The sequence below is a fragment of the Lutjanus erythropterus genome, chromosome 8, assembly GCF_056507025.1.
Source record: "Lutjanus erythropterus isolate fLutEry1 chromosome 8, fLutEry1.hap2, whole genome shotgun sequence".
In the NCBI taxonomy this organism is placed as follows: domain Eukaryota; kingdom Metazoa; phylum Chordata; class Actinopteri; order Lutjaniformes; family Lutjanidae; genus Lutjanus; species Lutjanus erythropterus.
The window spans coordinates 39,025,861-39,050,349 of record NC_139324.1 but is presented as its reverse complement, the minus strand read 5'-3'; the positions used below and the strand labels follow the sequence as shown (position 1 = coordinate 39,050,349).

The 24,489-nt window shown below is 39.8% G+C and overlaps 1 protein-coding gene across 2 annotated transcripts in view; it reads left to right on the top strand.

Annotated features, from left to right (window-relative positions):
* Nucleotides 1-24,489, top strand: part of lrch1 (leucine-rich repeats and calponin homology (CH) domain containing 1) — an 83,390-nt gene that overhangs the window by 47,476 nt on the left and 11,425 nt on the right. The window contains exons 6-16 of one of the 2 annotated variants that reach the window (XM_084725492.1): nucleotides 353-483; nucleotides 3,426-3,513; nucleotides 5,487-5,592; nucleotides 7,567-7,682; nucleotides 10,429-10,499; nucleotides 10,867-10,953; nucleotides 11,320-11,397; nucleotides 11,735-11,771; nucleotides 13,951-14,067; nucleotides 19,190-19,262; nucleotides 21,777-21,899. In XM_084725492.1, coding sequence (XP_084581618.1) covers nucleotides 353-483; nucleotides 3,426-3,513; nucleotides 5,487-5,592; nucleotides 7,567-7,682; nucleotides 10,429-10,499; nucleotides 10,867-10,953; nucleotides 11,320-11,397; nucleotides 11,735-11,771; nucleotides 13,951-14,067; nucleotides 19,190-19,262; nucleotides 21,777-21,899 — 1,027 coding nt within the window. The remainder of the gene's footprint in view (nucleotides 1-352; nucleotides 484-3,425; nucleotides 3,514-5,486; nucleotides 5,593-7,566; nucleotides 7,683-10,428; nucleotides 10,500-10,866; nucleotides 10,954-11,319; nucleotides 11,398-11,734; nucleotides 11,772-13,950; nucleotides 14,068-19,189; nucleotides 19,263-21,776; nucleotides 21,900-24,489) is intronic. The other variant, XM_084725493.1, reaches the window with a different exon arrangement.

Below are 24,489 nucleotides of genomic sequence, written 5' to 3'. Positions count from 1 at the left end.
CAAAAATAAATAGGACTCAAACCAGTTTCCTTTAATTAGCCTAAATTTAATTGAATTAAATGTTTGTGTCTCAGTATGAGGATATCGCAGTCATTGGTGTTGAATGCAGTAAGACAAGTAGAGAAACCAGTCTGTTCTAACTTTTATCACTGCTGTTTCTGTGCCATGATGGACTCTAAATCCTGACTGAAAAAACAATCATTTTTTTATAAAGTCATGCAGCTGATTGGTGACTGCTCTCTCGAGGATCTCAGAGATAAACGTCGGTGGAGACGGTAGAAAAAGAGAAAGCAAATAAAAGAAATCAGTCTTTTTGTTTTGTCCTCATTTGAATCTTTCTGCTCCTTTTCAGATCTGTATAAAAGGTAAAGTTCATATATTCAAGTATCTGAGCATCGAGGCGTGTCGCAGTGAGAAGATGCCCGACTCTCTCTACCTGCCCGTCATGGAACGACTCAGCCTATCACGACCCACCACCGGCAGGTCAGCTACTTTAATATCACCCAATGAGAAGACACCGTCCCCTCCGTCTCTTTTAGTGCTACGGTGGTTACCATGACAAAAAGCCTGTCCTCTTCCATCTGTTTTTAGACCAGTTATCTCAGCTATTATTTAACCAGAGTAGTTTGATGGGACGACTGCAGAGTGTGCAGTTCTGGCAGGTGAGGACGAATTACCTCATCATTCTTTGAGCCTCCTGGCAAATGAATTTCAGTTTTCCAAACATTCGTCCTCGAGCAGCACAGGCAGAGAAGCGCTCCAGCTCCAGCTGCACAGTAAACGGGCTAAAATCAATTCACTTATTTTCACACAGTGTTAATGAGCAAATCTAGAAATAAACACTTTTTTATTTCACTTCTGATCTGCGGTGGTGACATGATCATGATGAAATAATTTACCATCGTCGATCCAAACTTTTGGGCCTTTCGTGTCGTTTGATTTTGATGCTGTCCGCTCCTCTGAGCTCACAGCCACCGACAGGCCGCTGGAAGCGTGTTACATCACATCAAAGCGGTTTATTTTGTCTGGTTTTAATGACAGGACGCTCTGCGGTGGGAGGGTGACTGTCTCTGCCGTCTGTGATCGAAGCTTCCTCAGTTTCTCATTCTGGAGCCAAATCCTCCATTAGTCAGCTGAAACTGATCCGTCCTCTGACTCCCTGCTGGGTCACACTGTCTGCTGTCAGGAGTTCACTGCAGAGTTACACACTCTGGTAGATAAGATATTACTTATTATTTGCACCAGGAATGAAGGAAGACATAAATAAAGAAATGGAACAAAGAAAGATGACAGGAAAATAAGAAAAGGAACAGATGTAGTTTTTATGAACAGAGGAATGAAGCAGTGATAGCAGCTGAATGATCGAAGTCAAGAAAAAATGTAGGAACAACTGACCCATTACTTAGCCCCTCCTCCAAACAGATACTGTCCAATCATAGATAGCAACCGTAACTAGGCACCACAAGTCTGACTAGCTTTGCATTTCTCTACATGTGACGTGCATGAGGCTCTAAGAAGAGTGACACTCTGAGTTTGGATGGTTTTGATCCAGAATAATCCAAAACAGGGCCGAGGCGTTTTCTTCTTTTTAGCTGATTAGTCTGTTAACTTTATCCCCAGGATGCCATATTTCTTCTTCTTATGAAAGCTATGTTTGCTGCCCTGCAGAGACTGACCCCTGGTGGTGAAAACTACACACTACATTACAGCATCTCCCCATCAGTTTAACATAAAAATGAGCGTCTGTATTTATGACCGTATCGAAAATCACATCAATTGGATTTCATAACATTCTGCTATACTATAATACCTTTATACCACCCGAGTCTGACATCTATTATTTAAAGGTATAATAAAGAAAAAATAGAGAAGGAAGGAAAATTCTACATCATTGAGCTGAAACTCAGCTGGAACCCTCAGAGGATGCTGAGCTCCGTCATCTCTGCCCACGTGAAACACCGTCAACACATGGGCAGGAAGAACGGTTCCACATTCACACCCTTCATCTCTTTGTCTTCTCTTTTCTTCCCTCTCTTTCTTTTATTTTCTGTCTCCCTTTCTCTGTCTTATTGTTTGGTTTTAAGTTATTTTTTTCGTCTTTCTGTAACTTTTCTTAAGAGTTTGTGTGTCAATTATTTCTCAGCCTTTTTTCCTTCCTTCTCTGTCTCTCCCTGTGCTGCCCTCTTTTTCCATTTTCCCACTGTTTTTTCACTTTAATTTCCTCACAAATCTTTTTTCTTTCTCTAAAACTGCCTCACTCTCTCTGTTCATGTCTCTGTGTGTTTGGTCACTTCAGTAGGATTTGTTTAGTTGATATCTGACATGTGGAGCCACTGTTTTACTTCATGGATCTGGATGAATAAGTTGGTCTCCGGGTGCATTTGCACTCTTTCTCGTGCTCCAGAGGAAGCTGAGAACTGATTGATGCTATTTTTAAAACTCCATTAAGACAAAGACCTTAAAAGAAAACCGGATGAGAGAGAAACACAGCGAGGCTCAGTTTGCCCTCCAGCACGATGAAGGAAGAGTGATTCTCTGCAGGTGCCCCGCCAAAATAAAACCACACAAGAGTCTGAGTTACAGATCTTCTTATCAAATGGCATTTTGTAGCATTAGATGATGATGATCAGATCAGATCAGGTTACAGTAAGTTTAATATAATGAAAGGGGGTCAGGGGTCAGAGGTCACAGAGGGACTGATGCACCCTCATTGGTCAGTTCGGAAATTTATTTGAAGAGAAATTCATTAATTCCATTCAAAATGCAGGAATAAATGATGCAGTAGAGGAGAGGAGTAGGAATATTGTTCACCAGAGGTTAATTTGTGTGTGTGTGTGTGTGTGTGTGTGTGTCTGCATGCAAGCAATTACAGCGTACATTATTGTTCAGTTGCTTGGAGACCTCCACAGGGCTGCGTTCACACGGCTGCTGAAAGTTGCTCAAACGTTTTGTGTCTTCACGATTCACTGAAGCAATGTTGCTGCAACAGTCGGTGATAATTACACTTCAAAGAGACAAAACAGTGTTATCTTTGGGATTTGGGAAAAATGAGCCTTTAGAGGACGTCACTGATTGTGATTCTTAATAATTTTCTGACACTTAAAGACCAACTAATAATCGATTAATGGATCAACAGATTAATCAGTGATGAAAATAATGATTAGTCGAAGCCCTACACTGAAACACACACAGCAACATGAGCAGTCAGCAGATCTACAGTCAGATGTGAGCAGATTTTAAACAGCAGTGTGAACACAGCCTGACAGAGAGGCTCTGCTCTCTCTCTCTGTTTGACTGTGGCACACTTTCTCTTTAGCACACACACACATGCACACACACACACACGCACACACACACACACACACACACACACACACACACTTCTTGTGTGTGTGAGATGTGTGACCTGTGTTGTGTGTCTGCAGTGTGGAGGACATGGAGCAGCAGAAGAAGCAGGACAGCGACTCAGGAGTCGGCAGCGACAACGGAGACAAGAGACTGTCTGCTACTGAGGTACTGACGGAGTGTGTGTGTGTGTGTGTGTGTGTGTGTGTGTCCATGTCTCTTTGTCTAACTGTCTCTGTGCCGTGTGTGTGTGTGTGTGTGTTTGTCTCAGTTTTCTCTTTTCAGGTCCGTTTGTGATCTCAGCTCATTACTTTCACACTTCGTCAGTGCAGCGACATGAAAGCTGGATTATTTTAAGGGTCACTCTGTTATAACAACATCATAACCTGCTCTTTAAAGTCGAGATGCGCTGATCCACTTTTATTCAGTTCAGATCTGATTCTGATACCTGACACTGGATAATCTCATGGATTTAACATCTTAACGCTGCTGCTGACTGTGATGACACTCAGGTTCTCAGGTCAGGTTCACTTCAGGTTCTCTCATATTTCCTCCCTGTTGAACTGTCAGTAGTGGTCGATCATCGAGTTCGATGAAACTGAGTAACATCTGTGTCTTTGAGTTGTCTGCTGGATGTTTATGGTGACTTTGGAATGTGACTGCGTGATTCTGGCAAAATATTATTTTCATTGATACTGAAATCATGATTATTTGTTGATTTAAGAAGATTATGTGTTTATTGAACTTCTTCAACGTGCTTGAACTTTAAATATAATTGAACTGAAAAACAAGAAATAGATGAAAATAAATGATAAACTGGAAAATATGTAAAACAATAAATTAAACAATATGTAAAAAATAATAACTAAAAATAATTCTACACAGTGAGTCAAAGGAGGTGTGAAACAACACAGCAGCGCACCCTCACCAGCCGGTTCTGCTGGTTTCTAATCACACACGGAGCTGAGAACCTCGTGGATTTATAACACAAAGCTTTTTATGCCTTCCGGAAACGGGCCGATGCTTCTTCTGCAGCAGAGGAGTTGAAAATTTCGTCCTGTGAGATGATCTGTGGGAGGATTTCTCTCCTCCTGCATGTCTGTGTGTTTCACGCAGCTCTGTGTCAGCGCTGCAAAAAGCCAAAATCATGTTTGAAATTGAAATTGATCAATCATCCAGCCCTCCTCTGGAATGAATCAGCTGTTTATCAGCCAGAATCTAGTGATACGATATTTATCATGATGCCTGGGCTACGATTCAATATACTGACATACTGTAAACAAGGTGATATTTTGATATTTTCTGAATCTAATTTTAGAAAAACTGTCCTATTATAAGGAACACACCAACATATGTGTGAAGTTAAACACGCTTACGTCTCAGAACAGTGGAGACAGAAAACATCGCTGCCGTCCAGAGACGGGGCAAGTAAAAATGAACTTCAGGCAAGTGATTTTTGACCAACTAGTACGGTCCTGGGCAAGTGTAAAAAAAAAAATCCATTAACACTGAACCCTGATAAAATATTCCTTATTTAGTCCCACAGTGGGGGAAATGAACAGTGCTGCAGCAGCAAAGTGGATCAATAAAAATATAAAAAATATGTAAAAATATCAGCAAGAAGAAATTTAAACAACGGTATATACAATTTAGTTTAATTTTATTATTAACAGATATTAATCAATCTCTCTGTCTTTTAAATAAACACACTGTGAATAGATTATTACTAACTGTACATTTTAACAGGGCAGTTTGCAGAAAATGCACAAAATTTGCATCCTAGTTGCAGCTAACGGTTTTTAATTGAACTGTTAAACTGTATGATGTCAGAAAGTGGGGCTGCAACTAACATCATTATTTTCTTGATTGATCAATTGGTTGTCCATAAAATATTAGAAAAGGGTGAATTATTTTAGTAATTGTTGCAGCTCAGTTAGAAAGTAGTAAAAATTGCCCGTCACTTTTAAATGTTTAAATGTTTTAATGTATTTTGTCTTATCTGTTTACAGTGATGGAGAATCAGAGAATATTTTGCATTTTTTGTCAAATAAATGTCTTTAAACAATAAATAAATAATTTTTGTTCTTTAGTTTTCTTTTGATGAACTGATCAGCTGTTTGTTTGTCGTCGTCGTTTTGCAGCCGTCAGATGAAGACAGTCTGAGTCTCAACGTACCGATGAGTCACATCACAGAGGAGGAGGGGATCTGTAAAGACGACTCGAGTGAACACATCAGCTCCCTGACAGGTACGCACACACACACACACACACACACACACACACACACACACACACACACACACACACACACAGAGCTGAGAGTGGACAGGATGTGGTAATTTATTAAACAACTGTTGTGTGAAACAGCGGAAACCTGACAGCACAGAGAGTTCTGTGGACCTGATATGTGTGAATAAACTGTGTGTGTGTGTTTTCCTCAGCTCGTATTAATGCTAACCTGACTCCGCCCCGTCTCATTTGCTCCTGTCAGTTTAGATTTTATTATTTAAAATTTTTTTAGTCTTAGTTTTACAAACCCAAGTCCAAAAAAGTTGTGGCTCTGTGTAAAACATGAATAAAAACTGAATGCACTGATTCCTAAATTTGAAAGTGAAATTCTTTGTCATTCTTTCTTGATATACGACTTCAGCTGCTCAACAGTCCGCGGTCTCTGTTGTCGTATTTTGTGCTTCACCTCCTGATGAACCGCTCAGCAGCACTGTAGTCTGATAGTTTCAGATTGATTGATCAGATTTAAAAACTTGTTCCACTGATGTCGTCTTCAGCGTCGTCACTTCTTTAACAACCTGTCAGCTGTGTGTGTGTGTGTGTGTGTGTGTGTGTGTGTGTGTGTGTGTGTGTGTGTGTGTGTGAGTGAGTATATGTGGGCTGTTGAGCTCTATTAGAGTACAGCAGCAGGTCCCAGGACACACAGTTTAAATAGACTTCAATCAGCTTCAATCAGGTCACATCTGATGGAGACTCACACTAACTGAGCTGAGACGACTGAAAGGAGGTTACTTTTTTTCTTCTCAGTGTTATACGCAGCGGTTTAATCAAAATATACTCATATTTTTAAGAATTAGCAGGATTTAAAGGCACCATTCACCCCAAAAAATACTTATTTCTCCTTTGAGCCGTGGTGCTGTTGATCTGTCTAGATTTTTATGGTGCGAGTTGCAGAGTTTTGGAGATATCGGCCGTAGAAATGTTTGCTCTCTCTCCGGCGTAGTGGGACTAAATGACACGCTGTTTGTTGAGCTCAAAGCACCAAAAAAATACATTTGAAAAATTCCAAATCAGCGTCTCTTTCCAAAAATCATGACCTGGCTCCTCAGGATGATCCACAGCCCTTGTTGTGAGCAGTTTCATGTCTTTCTGCTGTAAAATCTACCAGAACTACTTTCTTTCTTGTAGAAAGACTTTTAAAAAACATTTCTGCTGAAAACTGATGTGATGTGACACAAACATCAGAAACATCAGCTGACAAATTTCACCCTTAAACTGAAGTTCACTTTCAGCCTCATTCAATCTAAATAATAACATTAATGATGATAATGAAAAAAAATATATATCTGGTATCAGTTTAGTATCTATATGGGCAGATATTGTAATTCAGATATAAATTAAAATTATTAAAGCATAAAATCTTTCTACCTTTGTGAAGCTGGAACTCTGAAATATTTTTGCATGAAAAATGACAATTATCAAAATAGTTTTCGGTTAAAGTGAGATAAGCATGTGACCTGTTTTGACCCCGCCCCTCAAGGAACTGGAATCGAGACTTGTTAAGAACTGGAATCGATAAGCAAAATCACAATCGTTAAAATCCAAACGATACCCAACCCTAACGATGAAAAATTAAACAGAACTGCTGTTAGACATTTTAATTTCATTTTTTTTATTCACGTGAGTTCATGAGCTCATTTAGATCTAAAAATTACTAGCTTTGTAAATTAACCTGATTTTATTTTTTCTTTAATATGACATTTGGCAATAACACTGAACACTATAAAAACAAAACAATAAAAACAGCAGTGAATTATTACGACATTTGATCATTTTGTTTCAGGGAATTTTCTCATCTGTGAAATGTGACACGTTGCATTGTGGGATTGTTAAAAGAAAGCAGCGTTCACGCCGTGGACTCTGACACAATGAAAGCAGTGGGTTTTTTTGAACATATAAAGATGTTTACCGTTCACATTTCTCCCGTTGCAGCCGACCCAAACTCCGACTCTGTCCGTCTGATCGAGGAGAGTCCTACGGAAGCCCTGAGGGACCAGTTCACCTACAGAGACTCTGCTCTCAGCGCTCGATTCGTCAACTACATCAAGGCAAGACCTGACGCTCCTCCTCTCTCTGTGTTTCAGCCTCTTTATTATAAAACATGGATGCAGTAAACTGTTCACTTCATGGATTAAAACACTCACAGTCCAGTCATGTAAAACTGTTCCACTTTATTCCACCGTCAGCGAGACTGTTTGTCACTTTGGGCTCCGGGAGTCTGTGATTTATTTTAAAGGACTCTAAAACTGTCACTTTATGTCAGTTAATAAGAGTTTACTCTGCACAGAGGTTAAAAGTAGTTGTTGGTTGGTTAGAGAGACGTCCTGTTATAAACGCTTACATCACACTAAGTCTCTGAGTCACTGTGGACACTCAGCTCTGACCAAATAAGGACTAAAGCAGGACTCCTCAACCTTCTTCTCCAGCTTCTGATTGTTAAAATATGGAAAGGAACATTTTTCCAAATAAATTAGAAAAAAGGGGGAAAAATAATTATGCTGTTAATGTATTCAGTCGTACTTCGTCACCACTCGCTGTGGAGCTTTTACTGCTGCAGGGCTGTGAAGAGCTGATGAAGAAGAACAGACATCATGAACAAAAGCGTCAAAGTACAATCAGTGAAAAATAAACAGATATAAACAAAGTCTGAACGACACAGAGACAAGAGAGACAGACAGCTGAGGCACCGATCAACACACAAACAGTGTGATGTTACTGCAGCAGCACATCATAATGACAAACAACACAGCAAACATCTCACTGGTCTGGTATGTTGAAGCAGAGTTTCCTGTGAGTCGTAGCAGCAGAGGTGAAGCACATCTGGAGAGTTTGTCCTGCAGGTTTCATTGTGTGAGCAGGTTAGACGACAGACTGACATTGGTGTACAGCGATGATTTCTTCTGATTTCTCATAACGAGCTCTGTATGATGAAAACAGACCAGCTGAGTGCAGCACGTTCCTGCAGAGTTTGTGTTCTGCTTCTTCAACACACGTTTGATAAATTCATTATACTGTCTCTCTGTTGTCGCTCTGATAGAAACTGAATATTGTTGTCATTGTAAAATATATCCTGAAGTTTGTTTCATTCAGACAGGAAGCGTCTGTAGATCTGTTCATATCGAGTAAAAAGTGTCATGATCTGTATTGAGGTCGTTTTACTGCATGGCCATAAATCAACTAATGAGAGTGACTGTGTTACCCACCATTACAGAAATCTACCCACAGCTGGCTGGTGTGTGGGTGCACCTGCTCACAGGTGTGTGAACTGACCTGGATATGAAGCGTCCGTGGTGGAACTTAATATAATAATTTATAAAGAGATAAGTGGGAGCCCCTCTGCTCTTCTGTATGCAGCCTGAGCTTTACTCACATGTGTGTTAATAAACCTGCATATGAAGCATCTGTGGTGCAAATTAGAATGTTGTTAGAAAGTTGTTCAGATCCTGGGAGGCTCAGACAGAAAAAGCAGACTGGACAGTTCCTGCAGGATTTCACAGGCTGTTTTTGGGATCATTGAGGCCTAAATTGTCTGATTTCACTGCAGCTTTTGTAATTCTACTTTTTCTAATTTGTGTGCATTGTGAAATTTTTAGGAATTTTTTTTGTAATGAAATTGAGGGAGAAAGTCGCTTTTTTGTAGAATTCATTGAAATTGAAGGCAGCTTGTTCCAGGGAGAACAAACCACACTGTGTTCTGAGTGATTCAAGTAACCTCACAAAAAACGGCTCTGGATCACAAAAACCCAAACAAAATCTGCTTTGCAGATGAAGTTTACACAAAAAGGCAAAATCTTTTTGAATTTTTTTTTTCAATAATTCATTGAAACCCAAAGGTAACTCGTTCCAGACAGAATAGAAACACATTCTGCTCTCAGTGCTCTGAGCAAACCTCAGGATTACAAAAGCAAAAAATGCTTTACTTTTTGGGGTATTCCAAATACATTCAAACTCAGTCAAAATAGCTCAAAATTATAAAATATTAAAGTGTGAACATTTCTAAATGTCAATAACACTGACAAATGTTCACACGCTACCTGTAATGAAATTAAAAAATATATATAAATGCAAAAAAAGTGGTGAATAATAAAAGAAAACATTGATTTGGCCGATTGTGTGATGTTTGTGAGGTGGGACTGCTCTGATCGGCAGAACTTGTGGGAAGAAAAGATGATCTTTTTGGATTTTGAAAAGTTTCAGAGTTTGGAAAAAATTGTAAGATTGTGCAGAACTGACGAATTGTTGCAATCATGACATCAAAACTTTCTGTAGGGACTGACTGGACAAAATTACTTCATCCTCTGTGAGTCTTCTAGGAGACAATGTCCTCTGGATGTTATTTGCATTGTTTGCTAGGTAGCTAAAAGTTAACAGTGCAGTTACATCCTGATGAAATAAAAGGATTTTTCACCTTAAATTTCTAATTTCTTCTATTGAAGCGTCTACATAGACCTGTAGGTTTGACTTGTATTTGTGAACATCTGTGTGAATTATTGGCCCTTAATTTTGAAATAATTTGTCTCAGAAATATGTTTGAAAAGTCCTTTAAATGTATCATTACAAAAGAATGTAAACCTTGGCTAACAATCTGAGTTATTAACCCGTCCGTCCCTCTGTGAGAACTGAGGACAGAGTGATGGATGGAAGGACGTGAGGTTCTTACAGTGTCCTTATTGTTGAGTTTGTGTATCAGAGTATAATCGTAACGTCTCTGCCTGTTGGCCAATGGCTGAGCTGGTCTGTGGGTCATGTGACAGCTGCAGCTGGTGCTGATGTGTGTGTGTGTGTGTGTTTCAGGGTCGGACAGCAGCAGACTTGGACGAACCCCTCAGGATAGAGGAAGACTCACACTGGCCCACAGAACAAGTGTAAGTTTTTACATCTTTTCTCTGGATCTGCTTTTTTATTTTGGATTTCTTGGGGGAAATTTTGATTATTTTTGCTTCAGCTGTGAGTCAGGCTTTAATTTAAAACAATAAATGTATATAAACAAATATAAAAAAGTAGGAAAAAAGATACAAGAATACAGTTTCAAGCATTTTAAAAAGTTAAATTGTTATTGATCCATATTTACTGATATCAGTTGATTGTTTACATCGTTTTCTGTTGGTTGAGAACATTCAGTGAGTCATGGATTCATTTTAAAGAAATGCTCCCGACTCCTGACAGTTGAGTTGGCACCAATATCTCCACTGGGAGTTTAGGATGTTTCATCATTTGTGTTTTTGGCTCCAGGTCAAAGGTCACGGGGAGCACAGAGCTCCACATTGACATGATCAACCAGCTGAAGGAGGCTGTGGAGCTGCTGCAGGACCCCAGCAGGTGAGAACCAACACCTGAGAGCCCAGTTTAGTGTCAGTCACAATGTTTGAATGTCAACGTGACACTGAAACATACTTTATGTATGCATGCATTATGTATCAGCTGTCAGCAGCTCCGCTCTCTAAATATCTGCATCAGCCTGTATCAGTCGACCAGCTGTCCCACAGAGTCCAGAAATCCTTTAAAACGTTGTGGATTCACATCCTCAGCATTGTAAAAAATAATTCCCCAGGCAGAGGGGAGTTTTTATGTTTTTTTTACACCAGAACCTGCTGTAATAATAATAATAATAATAATAATAATGATAATAATAATAATAATAATAATAATAATAATGATGATGATGTTGTGCTTATTTGTCATCAGAGTGAACACGGAGCAGGACGATCTGTCTGGAGTTCAGCTCTACCCGGTCGAGATGGTCACCGTGGAAGAATCACTCAAGTAAGACTTAGTGTCTGTGTGTGAGTCTGTGCCGCACCACGTGTGAACTTATCATTTCATACTGTGGTCGTTGTCGTCTTATTTTTCCAGGCGGTGTCTTTTAAAACTGTGTGTCAGGACACTGTAAGTGTAGTTCTGATCAACAGTTTAACTACTGTTGTAAATCAGTAATAAGGAGATGTTGAGTCCAGTTCAGACCAGAGATTCACGATGAGATGAAACCAGTTCAGAACATTACAGCGTGCCAAACTCTGCATGTGGATTGATGATCAGTGTGTGAGATTTGTGTCGCTGCTGCCGTGTCAGTAAAGTTCTTGATTTCTGTCTCCCTCTGTAGCGGGCAGGACAGTGATGACGGCGTCACCACACCAAAGGTACAGTGTGCAGAACTTCAGAACTTCTCTTACTTTGAGTCCAGACACACCATGAAACAACAAGGTGTCCTCAGCATACAGGATGATAGTCCACACCTTGTTTTAATGTGTGTACTTATTTTATTTTCTACTTCAGATAAACTTCCAGTGAGTTTGGTGTGAGCTTCAGTTTTTACATCAATAATTTACTGAAAAATAAGATGTTAATCAGAGACTCATAGAACTCTGATCAGTTTCTTTAGACTCTGTAATAGACCATATTCACACGGCAGCTATTTTTCATGGATAGTAACAATCCAGAGTGGCATCCAGACATATTTGAGGGTAAAACAATGTATTTGATAACCCTTTTAACTACAGTGAAATGACAAGTCTGTATGTTTATATAACTTGCAACCTTGAACAAAACAGTACAGTGTTGTGTTTTTGATGACATCATGAAAATGGCCGCCCTGTAAACATGTCTATGACAGAATGTGACGGCAAAGTTCTTCTAAAAAAAAAATGATATGACAGATCCACAGCGTGTGTCCAGTGACTTTGGTTTTGGGGAGTTTGACTTGTTTGCATGAGTACAGATTTTAGCCTTCCAACTTGAAATGGAAAATCTATTCATTGAATATCAGCCACAATAGATAATTAATATTATTGATTATGTAGTCTGGAAACTGTCAAACAAATGACAAATCCCCGTCAAAGGGGTTCTCAAACTCTAACATTTTTAGGCTGAACAAACCCAAATGTCTCTTCAATCACTGATGTCTGTTACTGTTCTGCTGGGGGCTGCCAAAGTGGAAATCCTGTACAGAGGTTTTAAAGGTGCAATACGTAAGAATTGGCCACCTGTGAATTTCATGAGGGATCATCCTGGTGATTTATTTCCCTGTTGATTAAACAGAATTAATTTAATTTAGACTGTTGGCTAGTTTAAAAGTAAGAAAACACTCACAAAACTGTCCAAGTTTAGTAGAGTATGTTAATCACATTATCCTACAAAATATCAACTAACTATAATAAATACTAAATACACCAACTTTATCTTGTCATCACAGCATTAGCAGAGCTATCAGCAGCAGCAGCCTGCTCTCCTCGCAGGTTAACATCCACGTCTGTGCTGAATGTGGTTACACATTGCTCCAGTCGAGTGGTTATATGTCAGTTTATTCTGACACAGCCTGTGTAGAAACTGATTTTCATTTTCTAGATCAAAATATTGACAAAACTGGTTTTACAAGATGTCATCTCTTCCACTGAAACATTAATAAACGGTTTAACCGACTAGTATTTCTGGTGCCGACTAGTGAGGGTGGCGATGTTTACTAGTTGACTAGTCGTCTAATTGTGAACATTACTACGCCAAACAAACAGGGAGTGGTTCCAGAGTAACTGCTAACTGCTGCTAACTGTAGCTGCCATTAGCTAGTTCCCTCAGTTAGCTGTGCAGCTCGTGTCCCTATTATCTGACTGAATCTGCCTGGACCTGGAGCTCGGAGCAACGAGGTAGTGTTGGGTGTTTCCACCTCTAGCTCAGGAGCTTTGGACCACCAGGAAGAAAGTTTTTTTTGGACTGGGACCCAGTGGGGAAGGCTGGTGGGGAGCAGAGCTGGGAAGGGCAACGGGCAGCGGAACAGGGCTCAGCAGTCTCCCAGTGAACATGGCCGGACCATGACCAAACACAGCCTCAGAGACAGACGGGGGTCAGTTTGATGACAGGGAATACAGTACTGAGGTGGTTTATAGGGGCTCCAGGAAGTTAAGCTAGGCTCAGTGAACAGTCGCGTTTTTAGGTCAGAATATTCCCTTTCTTGATATTTTGTGATTTTGTTTAATTATTAGACTTCAGAAAGCTAAGAGACACATCTCCTCGCTGAAACTACAGAGACTTTTAGGCCTGAGCTGGACCATCGGACTAGTGGTTCTTTAGGTACAAAGTGCGGGGCTAGCTGGTTAGCATGCTAACCTCAGATATATATAAAATATCTCAGCAAAACAATACTGAGACATATTTGACATAAAACTGTTACTTTTATTTTTTTCTGCTAAAATTCTTTCATATTGCACCTTTAAATCTAGCAGCTGTAGGAAACTTAAGTCCTAAACTATTTTGTGTCTTTAAATATTTAAGTACTAGCAAATATTTAAGGTAACTTAAAGCCTGAACATTTGATGCGTTCTGTAGCAGCACATGGAGGAAGGTGGCTATGAGTTCCAGAAGAAGAGACAGATGATTCTAGAGAAGGCCAGGTTTGAGGCCCAGCTTGCATGCCGGGAGTATGAATGGCATATGTCAATCCAGGTAAACCGAGCACCAATCCGCTGCAGGCTCTGTCCACCCGCCCCTCAGAGTGAAGTGTCCTCAGTCGTGTTTTCTCAGTGTTTGCTGTGAGTTATTTTGGCGATCAAACCACACTGAGCTTTCACATGTGTCTTATTTCAGGCAGCAGCAGGTTGCACATGTGAACAGTGTGGAGAAAATGTTTCTTTATTGCTACACGTCATGTTTAAATGTTTCACCAGTCACTCTGCACTCTTGAGAAACAGAAAAAGTAGTGAATAAAGTTGATTTGAATAAACTGGTGGCTGGTGAATTGACAGTTTCCTGTCCTGCATGTTGGTGTGTGAAGAGATCATCTGCAGAAGTGGCTGATATGTGACGTCAATCCGTTTTGGTCTCTGTGTCTTGTTTGTTTCATAAGCAACCAGCTCTGTCTGATAATGACATTTCAGTTTTATAAACTTTATTAAACAGAAAGAAAAACTTTTATGTGGATGTCCAGTCAGTGTTGATGGTAAATGTAGTCAATAAAAGTAATAAATTCCTCAGTGCTGCTGTATTGCCAGTAATACCAGGATGCATTGTGCATGTAGGACTGTGACGATAACTGTATTCCCACGTTCATGTAATGTCTACCGAGGGGTTGAGCTCCTCACAGTCACCATGTATTTTATTTTGAAGGGTCAGTCTCATGGTGAAATCAGCATATGGATCTATTAATGCATCTAATCAGTCCCTCCGGTCAGCTGCAATGTTGTGATCACAACAATTCATGCAAATTCAATCAATCCCCGTGAATTCTGCACAGCAATGCAATTTTGTCCAAACTCTGTAACTTCTGCAAATGTGACCAATCATTGTTGCTTCCCGCAAGTCCCCCATGCAAACATCACACATGTACTTCTTCTGCTTTGTTTGATTATTCACTATTTTTTTGCATTTTTATTTTCTTTTATCACGGGTGCAGTGTTATTGACATTGATCAATGCTCTGTGCACTTTTATTTTATACTTTTGTGCCTCCCAGGTGCACTTCTTCATCTACAAAGTATATTTTATTAAAGTTGTTGTAACCCTGAGCCTCTTTGGTGAGGTTACACAGAATAGAGTGTGGTTTTATTCTCCCTGGAACAAGCTGTTCTTAATTTTAATGAATTATTTAAAACAAAATTGCTTTCTTTTGCAATTTTCACTTGCTCCTGCAATTTCATTGCAATTTTTCAGAAAAGCAGCCATGAAATTAGGCATTATAGGCCACAACAATCAATAAACAGCCTGCGAATTTCCAGAGGGACCCACAACAAAAGCAGTTTTCAAGACAGAGAAAAAGATAAATAACTGGAGTGTTGGGTTTATCATTATTTTATGATAATAAAATAAAATGTTTATTTTATCACATCTCCAAAAAATATGCTGTAGTTCAAGGCTGAAAGCTTCTGAAAAGGATATGACCACTCTGAAGCCGATGTTGTAAAAGAGCAGTGCTGCCTTTCCTGTTCGGTTTATTTTGAACTGAACTGTACATTTACTGCCACACTGACAGCTTACTGCAGTAATAAAATCACAGTATGGTCAAGTGCAACGTCCTAAAGGTAAAAACAACCCACCATATTTATTAAGGCAACTACAGTAAACTTTTCTGTTCTGTGGAAATATGTTGCTTTGTCACTACAGAAAGAAGGAATTCATACCATCACAGCCGTGTGTGCGTGAGCTTCCCCATGACATTAGGTGACAAAAACACTAACTCAGTGGTTATCTGCCCCCTCAGACCTGCTGGTCTTGGTTGTCTTTACCATTTTATCTTTAAGATACACACGTGTTCTCTTGGGTTTGGCATCGGTGTCAGCATCCAAAAAGAACGTTCCATGCTAAAATTTATTACGGCAGAATGATTCAGTTTCTGCTATATCCGGAGTGCAGTTTGAGCAAAAGCAGCACCAGTCTCTGCTTGTTCTTGGCGGCTCAGGTTCTGAATGGTCCCTGCCGATCATATCCTCTTGTTGCATGGCTAATGCTCAAGGGCACTTTCAGTTTTGGGGTGCCAACCCCAAAGATCTTCAGTGACCCTATCTGTTACCCCTATCAGAAATTTCTTGGGGCACCGATGCTCACGCTCAGCTGCATGTCCACGTCAGCCAAAATACTGCAAAATATACTCATTCATAAAATCCTCTGCACTCATGTTTTTGGGATGCCTTTTGAAGTGAAGAGAACAAGGTTTTGTTTTTGAGTGATATCCAGACACGTCCCTTGGCTACTCCGAGATCCAAGTCCTTAACACCAAACCACATCACTATACATGTCAAATGACGGCACTGGTGCAGGAAGAACGACAGATTTCTGCTTTCTCAGTCAATATAGAAGCACAGAGGAGTGTCATACTTCAGTTGACTACATTTACATTTACTGGACAAATTGGTTTTACATGTTTTTGTACACAAACAAACAAGATATGATGTTTTGAGTGGTGAGATTCAGCAGGAGATGTTGCGTGTGATATGCTAAGCTAGCCATATAGAAAACCCAGCTCTGTGCTTACAGACATGAGATAGACATCAATCTTCTCACATAATGTTTGCAAATAAGCGAATAAACCGACCCTTTGAATTGCCAGTAATCATTCCAGCTCACCGCCCTCAAACTGCAGTCAGAAACAAACAGAGTGAAGAGAGTGTAGGTTTAGAAACGAGGAGAACAAAACTGCTTTGTTTGAAGAATGTCTCCACAGATTGGTCTAACAATGCTCTGAAGGAAAAGAATGAACACACACACAAACTGTGTATCAGACTCAGTTGAGGATCTGAACTCGGTGACTTATAACCCCATTTAAAGAAATAAAACCACAGCAGCATCAATGAGGACAAACGGTCCTCCCGTCAGTTTGTTTTGGACGACAGGCTGAAGTTAAAGAAACCATTCTACTTGACTGAAGCTCATTTCTACCTGGTCTGAATCTGTGATCTGTATCTGGATTTATGACTCCCTGTGCATTAGACCCCACTGATAAATACACTCATGTTATCATCGTAAAACACACTTCATTCAAACTCCATAGAAACAAAATAACCTTGGTTTGTCTTTCCACTGTTGCAACAATCACCAGGTCTGGTTTGGTTGAAATAAACTCTGAATTCACAGAGTTAAATGTAAAATAACCTTTAAATGCTCAACTCGTGCTTCTGATGATGGATTTTGGATTCTTCACATGAAAGTAGTCATAACTGGATTAATAAAACCCAGAGTTAACTGAGCCAGTTGACAGTTTTCTATAAGAGTGGGAATCTGTCCTGATTCAGAGGGCTACAATGGATTATAAAATGATTATCAGGGATCTTGATGCATTAAATTTTAAAATTTCTTCAGGCCGACATGATTTATTTTTCCTCTCTGTGTGAGAACTTGCTACTTTTAAAATATTGCATGTTTGTAAGGATCCATAACTAGTGTAATTTAGACACAGCCTGCATACAGTGTGGCTCTTGTCCAGGACCCTTTCTCCTGCAACTTCATAGAAACTAAAATGCATCTACGCACCAGCTGTGAAGCCAGGGGGCGCTGGTCTGATTGTATCCCTCTGTCTGGTTGTTATTCAAAGACCACAGAGTCGTATGAATCTTCACCACCTTTAAATCTCAGTATCTCAAAATACGGCACCCTTTTCCTGCTGACCAAGTATTTCTGTGTTAGTGTTAGCACCTGCCACACGTTTCGCTGATGTTTTCCGTGGTTTAAACATCCTGAAGATGGTTTGAATTGAATATTCAGTGTGCAATCAAGTCTGTTGTTCACCTCCAAGTTAATGAGTGAACTGTGACAGTGCAAACACTCTGTAGCAGTACATTCTGCGTTTACGTACACCTGCTTTAAGCTGCGTTTTCCATTGAACCGGATAAGAAATGCAGATACAGATCATATGTTATCAGGTGGAAATGGGGTCTCAGTGAAGGAGTGAAGACATGAATGGATCTTCCTGCAGGGTCATTTTTTAATTGACTTCGATCTCACAGTCTGCAGAAATCTTTATAACTTTAACTCAACTGAAGGAGTTCAGAGTCTCTGAGGGACACTGAATCTGTCCGGTCCTGTTTTTTCTCTGATGGTTATTTGAGTTGACAGAGGATAGGGGGATTAGAGACAAGGGTTCCACAAGAGTTCTACCTGAAGAACTAAGGTTTTACCCAGAACCATTTGCATTTGAAGAATCTTTTGCAGAAGTATGGATTTCTCTCTAAGTCTAATGGTTCCACTAAGAACCTTCTTTGATAGAAAGAGTTCTTCAAAGATGGTTAAAGTCCTTCTCTCATCAGGAGTTCTTTGTATCATAATATAAAAGGGTTCTGGGTAGAACCCATTGGGTGGGTTCCAGATAAATCTACCAGGAACCAAAAGTTGTCCTAGTTAGCATCTTTTTTTTTCTAACAGTGTGGAGCGATCTGTCAATGAGACAATTTGGAGATTAACTTTAGGTCACTGAAGTCTTAAAGCTTCATCACAGGAGCGTTTGTGTTGTTTATTTCTCTGTGCAGTCATTTGTTAGTCTGTGTGTCTTTGCAAACCGCTCTCACACACATTGTAAAGAAAAGAAAATGATTGAGAAAATTCATAATTCCAAGGTAACTGTTGAGACCAAATCTTTGAGTTGAGTTTTGTGATAAACCTAAATAAGTTTCCTGACCTGTAATGTTTTGTTGAGATGATTTATTTTTCTTTGTCTTCAAAATAAACTTGAATCTTTGAGTTTTAAAACAAAAAAATACAATTATTGAGTAAATTCATTAAAGTCAATAATGACTAAAGATTTAATATTTTCAAATGCAACAATTTAATTTTAAAGCTTCCAAATAATGGGGTTCGCAGCTCACTGTGAACAATTTATGAAATATAGTTTTTAAAAACTTGAAGAATAAAGTTTATCTAAAGGAGAAAAGTAAGTTATCTCAAGAAAAGATTATTTTGAAAAAGGCCAAACATTGAAGCCAGTTGTCTTGAAATGATTAGTTTTCTCAGCTGTTTTTTTTTTTTTTTTACAGTGTGAAGCACAGCACAGCGGATGTTCAGCATCTGTTCGATGATTAATATTCTCAGTGTTTGTTCGTGAAACTGACCACCTCATCGTGTCGTTTGTATTTCTGTTGCTGCAGCATGATGACAGATCTCCGGCCGGTGGACCTCCATCCTTCTCCAGCCCCGTGTTTGGACTGAAGCCCCGCTCAGGTGAGTGAAGACCTGGGAAGGGGAGGGGTCACATCCCTGGGATAACAGATCCACACATCGATTCACTGTTTAATCTTAACAGTGTTTTTTGATTTTGATGCGACATACTTTGTCGCTGGTTGCTGATAAAAATACATTTTGCAGTTTTCCAAAGATTGTGCAGCATCATGAATATACGTGTACATGTGATGCTGGTGGCTCCAGTTGGAACCTCCCAACATGGCAGTGTCTTATTGTTTCTGCTGAATTGACCTGACTGAAGTCTGGCATTTTTAAACACTTAGAAGTCATTTTGAGCAACATCTCATATTTAAAAAGCAGGAACTCACTGTCAATGATTGCAAAAAAAAAAAAATTGTCATCTAGAAAAATGGATGGTTTCCCCTGAAAATCAAAAAAATATATTTTTCCTTTTACCTGTATTGCTGTTTATCCATCTAGATTTTTATGGTGTGAGTTGCAGAATTCTGATATGGACTGATGTCTGACTTCTATATAATGAAACTGGATGGCACTTGGCTTGTGTTGCCAAAATATATTCTTTGAGGAATATGTGCATCTACTCATGGAGGAGAGGTTCGTGCTCATGACAGCGCAGGATGTAAACATTAATGACCTCCTTCTCAGCTGGCCACGCTCCCGTCCGTGTCTGTGATACGGATGGTCGGTGCGGTTCAGTAGAAAGATGAAACTGCTCACTGTAAAGTGTGTGGATTATCTTGAGTAACCAGGTCATGATTTCTAGAAAGAGACATTGCTGCTGAGTTTTTCAAATGTATTTTTATGGCACGTTTAGAAAGCAAGCTGAGTGCCACACTGTTATATTCAAGAGAAGGTAAAAATCTCTACAGTCGATATATTTAAAACTGCAGTAAAACTGTGACGCCAAAACTATCTGCATGGGTAAACAGCACTACAGTGGAGAAATGTGCTTTGTTTTGTTTTTCAATTTTGGTTGAAATATGCCTTTAAACAGGCTTTCTGCAGGTTCATGTAAAATCCTGAAAAGTCTAAAATCCAATAATACGCATTTGACAGGTCTTAAAGATTGATTAATGATGTTAAGGTTACTTTTAAAAAGTTGGATTTAACTCTACTCTCTTTTAAATGTGTTTTTGGAGGCTGTTGATTATCAGGCTGTGAAACAAAACAACCACTGCAAACTGCATGGACTTTTTTTTTTGCCAATATGGATGTGAAATAGGTCTTAAATTTAATTCATAAAGGTTTTAAAAGTCTTAAAATTGACTTGCTGAAACTTGCAGAAACCCTGTTTAAAGTACCAAAAGTTAAAAAAACACTCAGTTCAGAGTTAAGTTGAGGATCATTTAATTACTTTATATACTCTATCTGCTGTGTAGCTTGTGAATTTCACTGCGCCGATCAGTAAAGCCTAATCTTAACCATGATATAGAGTGCATTTAGATTTTCAGTGGTCTTTCTGTAATAATTTTTTTATGAATGAGTACCTGAAATATCTGTTTCCATTTGATTTGAACACATCAATCCTGGATCAACGAACACAAACTAACCCAACAATGGTGCAGAGTATCTGCGCTTCAATTGCCCAGTCGAGCAAGTGGGTCAGAAATCTACTCGTCCAAATTCAAGTTTTACTTGCCCCTGTACAAATATTTAATATAAAAGGTCAGAAAATACTGAAAATATCCATCCCAGTCTAAGGTGGTGTCCTTAAACGTCTCATTCTGTCAAACCAAAACCCCTAAATATTTAGTTTAATATTGTAATAAATAATAATAAGAAAAGCAGGATATCTGCACATTATATGACCTTTTGCATGAAAAATTCACAACAATTAATTGAGTTTGAGTTGCAAGATTTACTTGCCTGACATGTAATTTTACTTGCAAGCGGACAGTCTTGATTGTTGAGCGCTGCGTAGCCTTTCTGCTAACATGAATCTGAATCAGCAGTTGTGGTGAATGCAGCTTCATGGTCACTGCTTGTCTGCTGTGTTTGTAGAATCATAGCAAACTTCAGTCCCATCCAGCCTTTGTTTGCTAACCGTTACCAGTGTGTCAAATGTTGCTAATTGCTAATGAAGCTAACATGATGCTAACAGCATGTCGAGGCGATCTGTGATGTAAAATGCCACTAATCTTTATTTTTTTTTTGTGCTGTTTTGTGTTATGTGTTGTCATCCCCCCTTTTCATATTTTCCTTTTCTGATACACATGTCTGATTTCTGCTCTCTTTCTCATTTCTTCTCTGCTGCATGAATCTTGATGTTAAAATCATAAACTCATTGAATCCGACCTGCCTGCATGTGTTTCTCTCGTGTCAATACTTGCCTCATTGATCTCCCTGTTTTTTACTCCCTGCCAACCAATTTTTCGGGAACTTTCTCCTGGTGACATTGGTGTTTTTTGGGATGTGTGTGTTTTTTCGTGGAATGAACTTACTGCACTTGATTCACCGTGGTGCCCCCACCTACCTTCCTGCACTACAACGCCACGCCCACTTCTCTGACCACTTCCCACCTCCCGGTTGCAGCCCCGCCCTCACTGCCCTGCTCGCCCCCTCCTTCCTGTCTCGCCCCCTCCCTCCTCTCACAGGCGTCGCCCCTCCATAGAGATACGCCTCGTAGCCATGACGACGGAGGCATGCACAGCAGTGGTAGGTCCCACCTCTTTAAACTAACGAGCCTCGGAGGCTGCAGAGGGTTACAAACACACCTGGACTCCACCAAGGGTTTCCTTTATCCTCAAAGCAAAAGAGTGTTTTTGGATTTTTTGTGGATGTTGTCAAAGTTTATCTTATTTTCTGGTGTCCTGGACCATGTGGTAAAAATCATCATCTTGTGGTATCTCGGTGTCCCACAGAGCTCTATACTGGGCTCTGTGCTCGACTCGTCTATGTGGAAAAGAAAACTAAATTTGAAAGATGGTTAAAATACAGAAAAGTAAAAGACATAGAAAGTCACATCTTAAGCTGGCTAATGTAGGCAGCAATCATTAGCTAGCTGATGGCTAGAGTTTTGCTATTATTCGTTAATTTAAGATGTGACTTTGTATATGTCTTATACAGGTCGCCTAGCAACATCTTTTACCCATCTTTTAAGTTCGGTTTTCTTTATAGTATAGATGAGCTGAGCACAGAGCAGGAATGGAGAAAACTGATCGAGGTTCCACCGGGTATCAAGTTTAAACTGAGCACAGAGCAGAAAGGGGCGGGACTTAAGAAGGGTCACTTGTCTTACCTCGGTGCACAGATCTGTAAAAGAGCAATTCCAAAACACCAGTGATGAAAATTATTGCTTTCAAAGAGAAAATCACAACACTAACATGGTCACTGCATCGGTCGCCCCCCGAGCAGAAACAGATTCCAAAGTGAATCAGTTGTTCATCACTTGTGGCCCCAAACAGCTGGTTACAGTGAGTCAGGAGTCAGCTGACGGTACAAAGACAGAGTCCGTCAATAAAAAAGCGTTTTCAAGATTTTTCAAAAATCACCACAACTACTAGAGGTCCTTATGTATACAGTCATAAATATACTATAAATATATGAATATTAGGCTGACAGGTCGAGTGGTATGAGAGATTAGCTGCAGAAAGACACACACACACACACAAACGCATGATCCCCTCCAGGCTTTCACCACACCACAGGTTCAATTCCAACTCTCAGTCTCCTCTGCTGCCACTGTGTTTTCTCTGCCTTAGACCACAGGGTTTTCAGATTACTGCTCTGCGTGTGTGTGTGTGTGTGTGTGTGTGTGTGTGTGTGTGTGTGTGTGTGTGTGTGTGTGTGTGTGTCAGCATACACTGATCAAAGGCGAACGTCACCACACTCTTCTTTTATCTCCAGCTGTTTGGTGTGTGTGTGTGTGTGTGTGTGTGTGTGTGTGTTTGTGTGTGTTAATTAGTATGTCTCTGTGGTCACACATGTAGACATTGAAGTTCACCTAAATCAGTGAGCAGAAAGATTCTGAAAAAGGAGAAAATACAGAAAAAGAGTGTGTGTATCCTGGAAGAGTTTGAAAAAAAGAAAAAAAACAACATATATATACTTTGACATAAACAAGTAACACAGTTTGTCAGAACTCAACTGTATAAATGATCAGTGTTTAAGGAAAATAAGTTGGAGCGTACATTTGAACTGATCTCACTTTCAGGGAAGGTTATTGTTTGTGTTTAAGGAGTCTGGAGCTTCAGCTCTGTGTTGTTCTCAGACACAGAGAGGCGGATTAAACCAATGGGAGCAGAGAGATTCTGTTGAACCTGTTTGGATGGGATGACTCAGCAACTGATTCATTATGATTAATTTAAATAATTACATAATTTTTGTAACAAATGGTCAGGCACAACCACGTCTAAATCAAACCCAATACAGGAAAGTGAACAGAAACTTAAATGCCTCCAAACAGCAACTGTCCAATCATGGCTTAGCAACTGTAAGAAGAGCCCGTCAACTTTTCCGTTTCTGTCCATGTTGAAGGTGAGCAGGAGGTTCTGAGGAGAACGATACTCAACCTTTCATGAGTCTGGATGGTGGTGTTTTTTTTTTCATGTCTCAAAGACGTGAAACACAAGAGCTCGTGTGAACGGATTAAACTCTGTCTCCATCTGCTCTAACATAAGATGTGGAAGTTAGCATGCCTGGCTAACTAATGCTAGCTAGTCCGCTGCACTGATCGAGTCCCTGCCCTTCCTTTTCCCACATTAATGAGTGTATTTCTGTCATCTGTCATGTAGATATACCTGCTGTATTTCACCATCTGACCAATGTCCGCTGAGACGTAAGCTAGCTTTAGCCTGTCAGATGGAAACGAGCTTTAGCTCACATCAGCCAGCTACACTTATGAAATCTGCTTGTGAGTCGTTATTTTAGCGACAAAATCCACCATGTTTCAACAATTACGGACTAACTAACTAAGGAGGGTGGAACTTATCAGAGGGTTAGTTATTTGAATTGGGATTTTGACTTTCCAGAGTCTTTAATGCAAAACTCACCAGTGCCATCCTGACATACTGTATGTTGCCACATCTGTTGTCATATTTCCCACCGTTGGCTCGTGTCAGAGTTCCTGAAAAGCCAGCAGTGTCCCTGTTTCTGTGCGGTGTATCCGGTGTGAGGCTACCTGAGGCTGCACAGGCCGTTTTACGACTGTGTGATGTCTTTCGAAGTGTGTGTATGAGTCTGTGGTATGAATGAGTCTGGGTCTGTGTGCATTTGTCTGTATGTGTTTATTTTTAGCTCCTATATA